The sequence below is a fragment of the Pocillopora verrucosa genome, chromosome 1, assembly GCF_036669915.1.
Source record: "Pocillopora verrucosa isolate sample1 chromosome 1, ASM3666991v2, whole genome shotgun sequence".
Classification (NCBI taxonomy): Eukaryota; Metazoa; Cnidaria; class Anthozoa; order Scleractinia; family Pocilloporidae; genus Pocillopora; species Pocillopora verrucosa.
In genome coordinates, this window is record NC_089312.1 from 25,091,859 (window position 1) to 25,104,466 (window position 12,608).

At 38.9% G+C, this 12,608-nt stretch overlaps 1 protein-coding gene across 2 annotated transcripts; it reads right to left on the bottom strand.

Annotated features, from left to right (window-relative positions):
- Nucleotides 1-1,902: 1,902 nt before the first annotated feature.
- LOC131796455 (leucine-rich repeat-containing protein 74B-like) lies at nucleotides 1,903-9,178 on the bottom strand. 2 transcript variants are annotated; one of them, XM_066172945.1, is made up of 8 exons: nucleotides 9,058-9,091; nucleotides 8,676-8,713; nucleotides 6,841-7,119; nucleotides 6,180-6,350; nucleotides 5,026-5,217; nucleotides 4,629-4,904; nucleotides 3,204-3,495; nucleotides 1,903-2,412 (listed from the first exon to the last, which is right to left on the bottom strand). In XM_066172945.1, exons 3-8 carry the CDS (start codon nucleotides 7,043-7,045, stop codon nucleotides 1,926-1,928), a joined length of 1,623 nt encoding a protein of 540 aa, XP_066029042.1. In that variant the 5' UTR covers nucleotides 7,046-7,119; nucleotides 8,676-8,713; nucleotides 9,058-9,091; the 3' UTR covers nucleotides 1,903-1,925. The 2 variants fall into 2 exon arrangements, with proteins under 2 accessions (XP_066029042.1, XP_058970026.2); XM_059114043.2 differs by lacking the exon at nucleotides 8,676-8,713 and having other exon boundaries at nucleotides 9,058-9,178.
- Between the last annotated feature and the right edge of the window lie 3,430 nt (nucleotides 9,179-12,608).

Below are 12,608 nucleotides of genomic sequence, written 5' to 3' on the forward strand. Positions count from 1 at the left end.
AAAGTCGTGAACAAAAAGAAATCTCTGTGTATTGTTTTAATGTGTACCAGTCACGTCCACAAGAATTTCCAACCTAGTTCAATCGTACTCTGCATTTCATTCAAAGAATTTCATTCACGTTAATAACTAAAATAATTTGAGAAAATCTCGTGAGGCCATAAATGATTTAATTTCACCTGTTTGTGTTGTCGTTACCGCGATCGATGTAAACAACAATCCGGCGAAATGTCATCTGCACCGATGCAACAAAAACACCTATGAGTTTCATTTTCCAGGTTAACATTAAAACTGAAATATAAACAACTTTCTCGTGTTTGGCTTCATTGGTGATTGTGTGCAAAACAAAATTTACTTCAGCAAACCGGCTTTGCGTCCGTTGCAAAGAGCCACAGCAACAATTGAAAATCATGTCATTTATTAGAAAAGAACGAGCGCATGAGAACTGTGATGCTATTGACAAACAAGTATGGTATCATTTCACCGACCTGCAATTACTTAGGAATTAGGAGGAGCACAGCTCAGCTGAATCCCTAATCTCCGCCCTCAGCTACACGGCTTTTGTTATGTTTAGTTACTTTGTTCTCTGTATCCTCACATTATCCTCAAACAGCAACTTTCAAAACACGAATTTTTATTTGACACTTCATTTCTTAAACTTTTGTTAAGTCAACAGCTGGGTTGGACTCAAAAGACACTAAGTTACACAAGGTTGGCACGTTCGTAAGATGACTACACTAATAAAATCACGACATAGATCGACTTAACGGGGATTGAATGTGCATGCGAACTCATAAAATCTTTGACGTAAATGGGCCGGTTTTGAGGTTCATCGGGCTTAAGGTATCAAAGTTCACAACGTAAGCACAGGTTATTGTGCTGTGTACCGCTTGGTACACGAACCGGAAAAGAGGGTTTAAGTTAGTTTTCACAATAACTGAGCCATGTTCCTCTCTTTCATTTAGTGTATGTTCAATTCAGAATTGTCAAGAAGGGGAAAAGAAGACATGTCACCTCACGTAATCATTAGAAACACGTGTTGTTCTACATTACATAACATGTTTCTCGTATCAAAAATTTCGGACAGATCAAGTAGGAGCAATAAAACCCATCGCACCACCCCAATATTGGATGAGGGAGCGGTGCAAATGTGCCCTGATAGAAATGGTGGTAAGTACCAGAGGTTTTAGTGGATTTTACAGTTAAGATGATTCCTCAGTATTGCAATACACATCCAGTTCTGCACATAAGATTACGTAATTAGAAATAAATGGCAACATTAATTAGCATCGTGTTTTTTCTCACCGGCAAGCTCGCTGGGCATAAATATGGGCGTATAATGATCATACATGCTGAGACTAGACTTTCATAAAACACTCGAGAGAAGTTGTGACAGGTCTTCTTCCCTTAACCGAGTAGGGCGACCCATAATTTTTTATTCAGCATAATTTCAATCACATTGGTACCAGTAATTAGTAAGATTGGCTCTGCATATCTATTTACACTGCTCCTTTGCAAGCAAGGTAGTTCTTGAAACACAAATTATCGGGGCATATGCAAGGAAAGTTTAAAAAAAAGTCGGCCCAAAACCTTTTTTTTCTGCGGTTGAGAATTCCTATGATCATATGTAGTACTCTAAGTATCAACAAAGATTCCCTTAAGATCGAGATTGAGAGCAACTAATAATAAATTGATGGAATTTATTATTTTCAAGTTCTTTATCGAGCATGTCTCTTAAAAAGCAATTTTTTTTTTCGAAGGAAGCGTTTTTAGATTCTTCTTCCAGGCATCGTTCGTCAGGTCCCAGATTAGAGCTTATCAAGTATCCAATAAAAAAAATTATAGAGATGTTTACTACTCGCGTTGTTGTTCCACACTCGCTTACAATTTCCAAAAAACTTCGTCAACACATGCAAGGAGTACGTCATTTATTCTACTTCATTTATCCACGTGAATTCACCGTAGTCAATTTCACCGTCCCCGTCCTCATCCAACATGTCAATCAATGCGGTCAGCTGATCATCGGTCATGGGCACACCAATGCCTTTTAGCCCTTGCCGAAATTCCTCCCTGGTCACTGATAAGCTATTGTCTTTGTCAAACTGGTTAAACAAATCTACCAACCGATAATTCTTCTCTTCGACGTATTGCTTGAGAATATAAATCAAGTCGTTCTTCTTGTTTTTTCCGTAAAGATTGTCAAGTTCTTCCGATAGGTTTCCTGAACGTTTGCTATAAGTGCAGGTAATGGTGAGTCCCGGATGTTGGCCCAAAAGAAGCTCTACGAGGGCCTGGGTCTCTAAGGTCACCACAACACTGTTGAGTAACATTTTTTCTAACGCCGTATCAAGGTTGTTCTTCATGGCTGTGAGAAGGCCAAAAGCACCAGCATTTTGTAAGGGATTCATTCCAATTCTGCAATGAAGTAACGCGAGAAGGTTATCTTTAATGAGTACTTTCAAGTCATACATTTAAGAAACAAACATCATCAATATTAATGAAATAAATCCGAACTTGGTCTGCGTATGAGATTAAAACGAAGAAATAATCCCCGCGTGTGGCTTCGTAGCTCAGTTGGTAACATCGCCCAGCTATAGTATGTGGGAGACACGGGTTCGAATCTCGTCGAAGCCTGAAAGTTCTGTTTCTGTATTTTGCTTCAACTGTAACTCACTTACGAGAGGGTCTCAATGGGGCGATAGCTTACACGGCTAACGGTAAAAATTTTCGCTATTTTACGGCAAACGGTTAATATGATTATTGTCACCACGAATTTTTTCACTGTTAGCATTTTTACGACTATCGGTTAAAATTTGTCAATTATTACGCCATAAGGCTAAATTTTTTGGCCGTTTTTCGGCCAGCAGTTAACCCTATCGAGACTCTCAAACGAGGATCATTTCTTTACTTTGGAAAAATTTACATTATTTGTAACTAAAGGAATAACCCAAATTTTTTATCAAAATTGTAAAACTGAAGTAGTTAGGAACACTACTCGTTCGTTAGGCCTGTTACGCCAGGGCTTTCGTCACTTAGCATTTTTCTGAGTCTGCTTATGTAAGTCTGGTAGGATTAAAAATGTCTCTAGCCATGAATATCTCGCCCACCGCTTTAATCAACTCGCAATCAAAATAGGTCTCTACGCCATCCATCGTTATCTCGTCAGTATGCAATATGTATCTAGGTATAGTACACTCGTTACAAACCTTAATATTTTTAAAGTGTTATTGACTTGAATTCCTTTACTAAGCGCCAAAGCACCTTGAGTGGAAATCCGGTTGTTAGTCAAATCTATGTCAGTAAGTGTGTTATTTTCTTTAAGTGATTCTCCAACCGCAGCTGCACCTTCATCAGCAAACCCATTCCAAGATAGGTTGAGTGTCTTCAAGCTGCAGTTGGCGCGGAGCCCTCTGCCGATAGCAATTCCACCCTTTCCTCGTAAATGATTCCAGCTAAGGTTGAGATATTCCAATCCACCATTTGCATCAATGGCCGGTCCTAGAGTAAAAACATTGTAAAATTGTTGTTGTGCAAACACAAATAAAAGGGTATAGTTGGGTAAATAAGACGCAAAATCTTTTATAAACTCGAGGCAAATTACAACTCAAGTCTGTTAAAATTGTTTAAAATATTAAAATAGTGAGTTTACTTAAACTCAAAGAGAAAATCCTCCTCTGATTTAAATTGTTAGTTCTAAGCTCGTCGTTTAACTTCCAAGATCTATTTGATCTGCATCAGGACACTTACGAAACACGCGGGTAGATATTATTTTCGTAATACCAGATAGCTTAAAGTAACTGTCTTAGAATAACTGTCTTGAGAGCAACTGTCCCCTCAGAAAAAACTGCATGGATGATACAATCTCAGTTAACCTTAACCCTCTCTAACTGCCGCGTCAAATGACCTTTAGTAAAAAAAAACACTTATTAATTGGTTTTAGCCCGATTATGAAGTGCGATCTCAAGCTCTGGCAGTGAGTAGTTCGAAAATTTGACGTCGGGGATCGCAATTGACTAACATCTCGTCGACCTGAGTGGAAGTCACCATTAGCGTCAGCTTGTATGTCTGAAGTTGTTGAACAATTATTCCGCAAAGATGAAAAGCCTATTTGTATGACAACCCTGGAGACCAATTCGAGGACAATGCCCAATGGCCATCTTGAAAATTAGCGCTTTGGTATTATAATCACCTTGTTCTAGATGATCAGTGATTAGTTGACCAATCAGAGCGCGCGCATCTCTCGAATCTCTCGAGCAACTAAACGAAAAGTGTAGTTGGTGAGTCCTAAGATTAATCAAAATGACGGCAAAATTGAACACTGTCAAGAAGCCAGGCTTACAAATATGAAAGACGACTGGAAAACAGCGCTTCGTTTGACTCTAATGATGACTTCTGTAATTAGGCTGTCGAGGCAGGTGTCAGTCACTGTTACCAACAACAGACCTTTTCAGACTGCGTACCTCACCTGGCCCCGGTTATTCGAATGTTGGATAACGCTATCCACTGGATAAAACTCTATACGGTAGATAACGCTATACGTTTTGCTATCACTCATCCACCAGATAGCAATTTATTTGTACAACTGGGCCCTCTACGATTACTCTACTCGATCAAAGTTTTGTATTTCTTACCGAATAAAACTCCAGCTTCTTCACAAAAGTTGTTATGACTCAAATCGAGCCACACCAGAGTTTGATTTACACGAATTCCTTCTGCCAGACAAGCGGCGTCTTTGTCTTTGAACTCGCTCCAGGATAAGTTCAGAGTTTTTATGGTGTTGTTATCATTAAGAACTTCGGCAATAGCTTTCGCGCCAGGGCTTTTGATTTTGTTCTCAGCAAGGTCCAGCTCCGTGATATAAAAATTTTCTCGAAGTAATCTGGCGATGTAAACACTGCCTTCTGGATCTAAATGGAAGACGGAAAAGGAGGAAAACATGCTAGAGTGAAAATGTAATGATATGATCTGGATCTACCTCAATAAATTAATATTGGGGACACGCATGAAAGAAAAAAAAAACCATCTCACCTATTGCGCAGTCTCTTAGATTTAGTTTCGTCGTTGTCGTGTTTCGCATAAGTGCAGCTGCTATGGCTTGGGCTCCGGTTGGACCCAGGCCATGGTGTTTAATGTTAATCTCCTCCCTTGTGATGTGCTCGATAACAAAGGAGACTGGAATGATACCGAGTTGAGAGCAGGCATCCCGGTATGCTTTTCGACCTAGTAGTCGGAGTGGAATAGAAATATAAATCTGTTACAAAAGTTGGCTGTCTTTGTTATCAAACATCCACCTAGGGATAATAATTATGGAAAAACAACGTTTCAATTGAAAATATATCTAATGGAATGTATAGATATGTGATAATATTTTATACATTATATAATATTTTTGTGATGTCTGTAGAACTTCTCGCGCGCGCATCGGTCGAAAACTGTTGCTAATAAGGTGATAAACGATAAAAAAGATGTATGATGTAACACAACGCTCGACAATCATCGCCATGTCAGAGAAAAGAACTTCATCTCGTAAAGACAATTGCAAATTTTGAGATCTGGATGGTAACAAACTGGGTGATAACAAACTTCAAAATATTAAGATCGGTATACGTGGAGAAGTGTTTGAAGAAAAACTTTTCGTGATGGAAGAAAAAGTGCAGGAAAACCTTCAGGAACAGAAATCCGGTTCTCGGTTTCCAAGTTAAAAGACGGACGGCCCCGTAGAAATACTTGTCGTTGCTGTAGCAAACAGCACAAAAATTAAAACTAAGTGGGAAACAAAAAAATTCAGAACAACAGAGTCTATCGCCATCCATTTCTTACCTGTACTTATTTTATAAATCTTTACGTATCTCAAATTAAAACAAACAGAGTAACGATTGATCGTGTCACGCGCGCGTAATAAAAAACGCACACTTCAACGTATTCAGCTGCGCTTCGTGGTTTCACTTTAGTTTTGAACGTTGCGGACGTCATTTCTATGATTAATAAGGTTCTAGACAATGGAAAATTGTGGGCAATTTGTTAAATATAATATAATGCTACTAGTCTAGGTTTCAACAAGATAATGACTACAAATTCCTCATTACCACATAGGAATTTTTTATAAAGCTTCTCTATGCCACTGGACTAATACTTTCGCGGCAGTCATGATATAAGGAAGTCTGATATGCTATTTATTTTACCAGTTGGGTCGTATTCTGGACGAGGTTCTTCGAACTCCAGATCTGTATCATAATCACTGTCTTCCCCAGCTTCTGCATCTGAGCCAACCTCTCCTTTGGACGTATCTTTATCAACTGGTGTGGGAACTGGGGTCAGCTTGCTTTTGCCTGTACCTGCTCTTTTAGATTTAGCTGTTAAAAGTAAGGAAAAAGATAGGTCGTTGCAGCGCTTTGCTTTCTTGTTGCAATAGGAAAACAATTACTTTTAACTGTAGTAATTGTCTAAAAGGTTTGAAAACTTTTTGGATTCGCCATCTGATAAAGAAATCGAATGTAGTTTAAGAGAGAAATGGTGATCATGAAATTCTTATAAATGAGTTTTCCCCCCCTTGTAGAGTGATAATCGAAACATTAAAACCAAATTTTTTTGATAAAATATACAGACTGCTAGACCATCAGTATCGGCTAATATTCTTCCTCAGCAGCTCGAAGACACCAATCTTCTATGGCCGCTTTGAAAAGCTGTGATCCGCGAACTACCTTCCTAGTAAGATTTGAATCAAATTAAGCTTTTTCCAAGAAAGCTGATTTATTCAATTCCGCCATTTTCAATTGAACACAATACTGATCGTGATTCGAATTTCGTTGACTCATCAGTAGAACCAAATCTCTTCTGACTCACCGCTCGACAGCCGGCTTCGCCCGCTTCTTTGCCGACTTTCGGAATCTCCTTCGGTGATAATTCCTGACTTGCGTTCGATCTGTGCGCTGCTTCTAGTCGAGCTGATTGCCGTTACATTCTGATTGGAATCTGCCACCTCTTGTACATTGAGAGTCGGTACGTTGTGCGGACCTACATTTGTGTCATCGTCACTTGTAGCGGACATATCGCTTTTAGCTTGATTCTTGGAAGAACAGCGTTGATTCTCAAATATAACCTCACAGTCTATCAGCCGGATCCCTGTAAACAATTAACAAGTATAACTTGGAATAGGCAATGACAGAGATGATATGTTAACTTAGCTTTTTTGAGGGAAAACTGAAGCCAGATGTTTCTTGTTATCCGGCTCAGTTCAGAACAGGCCGGAAGCTTTTAACTTCTAAGTGTTCATTATTTCAGCAGAATATTCATTTTAACACTCTTAAAAGTATATTTGCATTCTCCAAAAGTTGATTGAAAGATAAAATGTATTTCAATTGAGGCAAAGCCTTCAGCCGATAATTTTATTTGACATAAAATAAATTTATTGCAGAAACCAGATGGGAAAAGGAACATACTCAATCATCTAATTGTAAAACTCGAAGAAGTTTCATTTAAAGGCGTCAATTTCGATCTTAATTGTTTTTCAAATTTTGTTCATTCGAATTTTTTTAGCTCTGCCATTTTTTTTTCCGTGTCGTTTCGTCTAAGCGTGTTTTGTCTTAACTAGTTAATTTGGTATCATCTACTGAGTTTATACTTGACAACTACTCTCCGAAGTGGAGGTGACTAGTTTTTTTAGTGTATACAGTGAGATAATAAAGAACAGAAAGATGTTTTTAACGCATTTACTCCTGCAACGATTATAATAATTTCGGGAACGAATCCTGTGCGCGTTGCTTGGAGGTGAATGGCAAAGGATATTCGCAGTTTTAGTAACCAATCAGAGTGCGCCTTCAATGCCATCTACTGTTTTAGCAGGAGTAAATTAGCCACCGTTGAGAGACTCTAAAGCAAACGTTTCGAGTGTTAACCCTTCGTCAGAGCGAATCCAAATTAACTTGTAATAACATCTTCTGACGTAGCACCGAGTTTCTTTCGAAACTTAACCTTTATTTATTTTGAGTGTTGGCTTGAGTCGGATTGACTGAAAGGTACTCAGTTAATTTTGTAGATAACATCTATAGTTTAGCAATCTTTTCGAACGCGGAAAATTTCATTTGAGAGAAGAGCTACAATCTGATGTAAAAATTTATTACGTTATTGTTATGAATGTTAGCTTAACAGATACAAGCTTTTCATGCAGGCTATGTAAACAGCGTGGTCAAAAAAAAATCAATAATATAAAAAGCTACCAATTAGTGATATTTTTGATAATTAACTGTTTGACATTAAATTTCATTTCTTTTTTACGAAACGGCGATGAAATTATGTCCATTACTCGGTTAAGTTGGGAGCAACTTCGCCGAATAAACTAAATGTGCAATTGCGAAATGCGACGTTCTTAATGACGAAAACGCCAATACCATTAATTTAAGAATCATTCATGATTAATTATAAAATAATTCTACGCGAACTGGCAGAGCTGCGATCTTCGTGGATACATGCTTCTGTTTTATGTACGTTGTTCAAGACAACTTTATTACGATTGCCTTGTACAACGGCAGCAAAATTCGCAACGTGTTTTCCGTGTCCAATCTTTTTTAGTTCTTTCAGCATTAGAACATTCGATTATCGTCATCTCAGGCTGAGAATTTGAACATTGACTCAATGCAGTGACAGTTCGCGTATGCATCCACCAACGATTGCTCACTCACACACAGTTGCCAAGTAGCCTTTGTAAAATCGCTGCCGCCTAGGACCAGATAGAAGTTTGCATTCAGGTAGAAGTCGAATAATAATAATGAAATAACTTCATTCACATATCATGGCACAGACGTGTTTACACCAGTAGGTTACAATTTGTCATCAAATAGCGATGTTCCTATCTAATTGCTTTGTAAACAAATAGGTCTGTGGTATACGCGAGCAAACATATTATGCCAAGAGAGCAATAAACAAACAATCCTACGTTCGGTTCATAACAGACAAATGAGTCTATATTGTATATCAGTATAAAATATCCAAATGAACAATGAAAATGATATCTCCTGAATACTTTTGTCGGACTCAAAGATGCAAGCAGCCAAGATATCTCACCTTCAAACCAACATCTTGCCCTCCGCGCTAAATCCCTTAAGTTCTGGATGAAATTACTCGAGTTTACGTGCGTGTAAAAGGCATTAAATTTATTGCCTGCTTTAGAGACCAACACGTTACACTTGAGTGTAATTAGTTCAATTGGGTTGTTGCCTAGCAACAGTGACGCTTATTTGATAAATACTGCTTTACGTATTGTCTTTAGTGGTTTCTCAAGAGACTTCACGCAGAAAGACTCGCAGTGAAAGAGTAATAATTTATTATCTAATGTCCACTTGTGATCCTTAGCTATTGTCCAGAGAAGAAGTCAATAAAGCGCTTTGGCACCATGTCAAAACAACTGTTATTTCCTGTTCACAAATAACAAAGTAGAGTATAGATTAAGTCTGACTTTAAACCAGAGCAAATTCTACCATAAATGAACTTTTAGCGAGAGAAGGGAAATATCGATAAAAGTTCAGTTGAATAGATCGTCAGATATTTTTTACTTCGTCCCGGTCTATATCCTCTCGCTCTGAACGTGCACTAAGTGCTCGAGAAAAACTATTTTCGTTCAGAGAGATTGGAGAACAGTTCTCGTCACGAACGTGTAGCTGTTTTGCCCACGAAGAAAAGTATTCAAGTATTTCAAAATGCTCGCAATTACTTTAGAAGTGTAATTATCGGAGAATCAAAAGACCAAAACTGATCGGCCTTTTTTTTGTTAGCTTCCCGTCACTGGCAAGTAACGCGAAAAAGGGCCGCAAAAAATCCAGGAGTACTGTCCGGACCTGATTTATCACGCCCCTGGGTTTAGTGTAAAATGTTTTTTCAACCCTTGTCCGAAGGACAAGAAGGAGATTAGTTGACCGGTGTATCCAGAAGTCGCCTTTGATGAACCTTTCTCAATTTTCTTTGATTGACTGGAACGCCGATCAATCTGAATGATCAGCTTACTCAAGATTTTCTATTCTAATAAACTAAGGCAAGGAGCGACTATTCTAGCATTGCTCCATTTTCCCGTCCAATCCGGCATGAGTTTGATCGAGGCTTTATTATTTGCGCCCCTTTTCATTTCGTCCTTTTTACACGCAGCAACCAACTGAAAGGCAAATTCGCCGTGCGTAGTTACGAAAAAATCTTTGGTGTCCCTAAATAATCCTCATTCGTCTCTCCGCTTTCATATATTAACGAGGGAAGGGCGCGAGAGGCACTCGTGGGGGAAGATGGGAAGAGAGGAAAAAAGGAAAGTCTTTTTTTTTTTCTCCCTTTTCTTCATTTCCATTTTATTCTCCATCGTTGTGGCAGAGCAAGTCTCTCGCGACCCCGCGTATTAAAAAATGGGAGATGGCGCAGGACGAGTCAAATGATTGGATTAGACTAAGGACGAGTTTAGTGATGGGATTAGGAACGATCTCAATAGAAGACAGCAATTCTCGGTGGTGAATGGACTAAAGTCAGGTCTGTTACCTGTGTCTTTAGGCATTCCCCAGGGATCGGTGCGAGGACTAACCCTTTTCACACTATTCACAAACGACCTTCCACCCTTTGGAAGCTCAAGATCACTGTATATGTATGCAGACAATACTACGGTCTATTGCACAGGAGAAACTGCAGACAAAGCTATCGCACATTTAAATGCCGCGCTGCAAGAGTTACATGCATGGTGCCTTAACAATCGTTTAACTCCTCATCCAGGCAAGAGTGAGGTTATGTTACTCAGTAAAGGAACCCTGATGTGCTATTAGGAACGTTACGAAAGCACGCTTGTTGGGCTTGACAGTTGACCAGAAACTCAGCTGGGTACCACATGTACTGGAAACCAAAGGGGCTTTGCTAATAAACTGGACGTGCTGAAACGATCCAGATTTCTCTCCAGGAACATATTGAAAGAATTTTATTTTAAAGTAATTTTGACTTCTATAAAATATGGTTTAGTTCTGTAGGGTTCTTGAAGACCTCACAAGCTTGCAGCTTAAAATATTATCCGAATAAAGGTCATCTATCTATCTATCTATCTATCTATCTATTTACCTAAGTTGTATCCAGGTTTATAGTTGGAGTCCACTTGGCAGGTGGAGACATTTGATTTGATACCGGCGATGCTTCCTCTCTGTGGACACAATTTCTTTTTTCTTCAGTATTTTCAAAACCTGTCCAGTAATGCCACCATAAGTTTGTGCTTAAGTGCAGCGGCGTTTTCTCCTGGTTACCATAGCAGGCTTTTTGACTCCATTCAGAGAAAACATTTTAAGACTCAAGTCGAAGCAATTCCATTGAAACTTTTTATTTTCATGTAAAGTATCAGTTGAAATTGCGTGACTGCGCGTCTGAGGAAGATCTGAGCTACTAGGAAGGGATTGGTCATTATTTATCATGGGGGGGAGGGGTGGGAGGATTTTGCTTGTGTCACAATAAAATTTACCTGATCCCCCCCACGAGGCTCTGTAGTATTCTAATAACCCCTCCCCTCCCATTAGCAGTCAATTTCCTATAGTACCCCCCTTTTAAGTGTTAGAGGCGACTGATGCCCCCGCTGTTCCCCCTTAACCAAATATATGATCCCAAAATCTCAAGCCCTCTTCCTCCCTCTCCCCCCAGGCAATAAATGATGATTAGTCCATAATAAGTCTCTGTTTACTTTTTGTGGTCTTGAGGAGGACCTTTGTACCCAGGCAAAAATAATTTGGGGTAGGTGGGTGGGTAGTCTTTTATATCTTTGAAGTCAATGATCATTACTTTTTATGAGGCAATGAATTTTCTCTGGTTTAATTAGCTTAATTATTATCTATTGATGCAACTTTTCAAGAGACTTCTATCAATGCATATACTTAACGGCAAAATAGTCACAGATTAACAATGAATTAGAAAAGAAGCTGACAGATTTTTGGCTTTGAGTCAAGTCAGGAATTACAAATATTTATAAACGTTACTGGAAAGAGAAATAGGAACGAGACAACAAAAGCGTTGGTTCCCTCGGGCGGGCAGTATTTTACATCCTGTCTCCTTCCAAAGGTGTGATAGCGTAGGTGTTTCATATCGTTCGCTATTTTATCGGTTTTCTTTGGTATAACTCAAGATGAAACTTTCACGAGCCAGCCGCCATGGGCATGCATGAAGAGTATCTGTAGACTAGTAAACGCTTATCTTGAAATCGTCCTTCCGTGCATGTCTGGTCCTCCATAGTTTTACAGACCGTCCGCCATAAGTGGCTTACATTACCTAATAGTTTGATCCATTTAACAAAATAATAGCTTGCAACTGTCGTGTTTTGTTTCAGTTGTAAATCACAGAAGACTTGAAATCTGGTTACAAAAAAAGCGTGACACTCGAGCCGCAAGCAAGTCATTAATTGTCTTCACCAAATTTTGACGGCTTCTGTTATTATCTGAAATAAACACTGTAAATCTATTATTCAAAAAAAGAAGGAAGAAAATTCTGGAAATGCGGATTAAAAAAATTAAACAGTTTTGTATGAACACCCCACCGAATAACAAACAGTAACAGGTCGCAAAAAGTAAAACCTCTAGGTGCGGAGAGATTTGTAAAAGATTAAAAGCTCTTGATGAGTC

Bases quoted from the DNA above. Each gene is read 5' to 3' on its own strand.
- LOC131796455 (XM_059114043.2), bottom strand. From the start codon at position 7,045: ATGTCCGCTACAAGTGACGATGACACAAATGTAGGTCCGCACAACGTA. The intron at 5,218-6,179 runs GTAAAATAAATA...TCCGACTACTAG, and splicing joins TCCAGAATACGACCCAACTG to GTCGAAAAGCATACCGGGAT. The intron at 3,496-4,628 runs GTAAGAAATACA...TTTTTACTCTAG, and splicing joins AGAAGCTGGAGTTTTATTCG to GACCGGCCATTGATGCAAAT.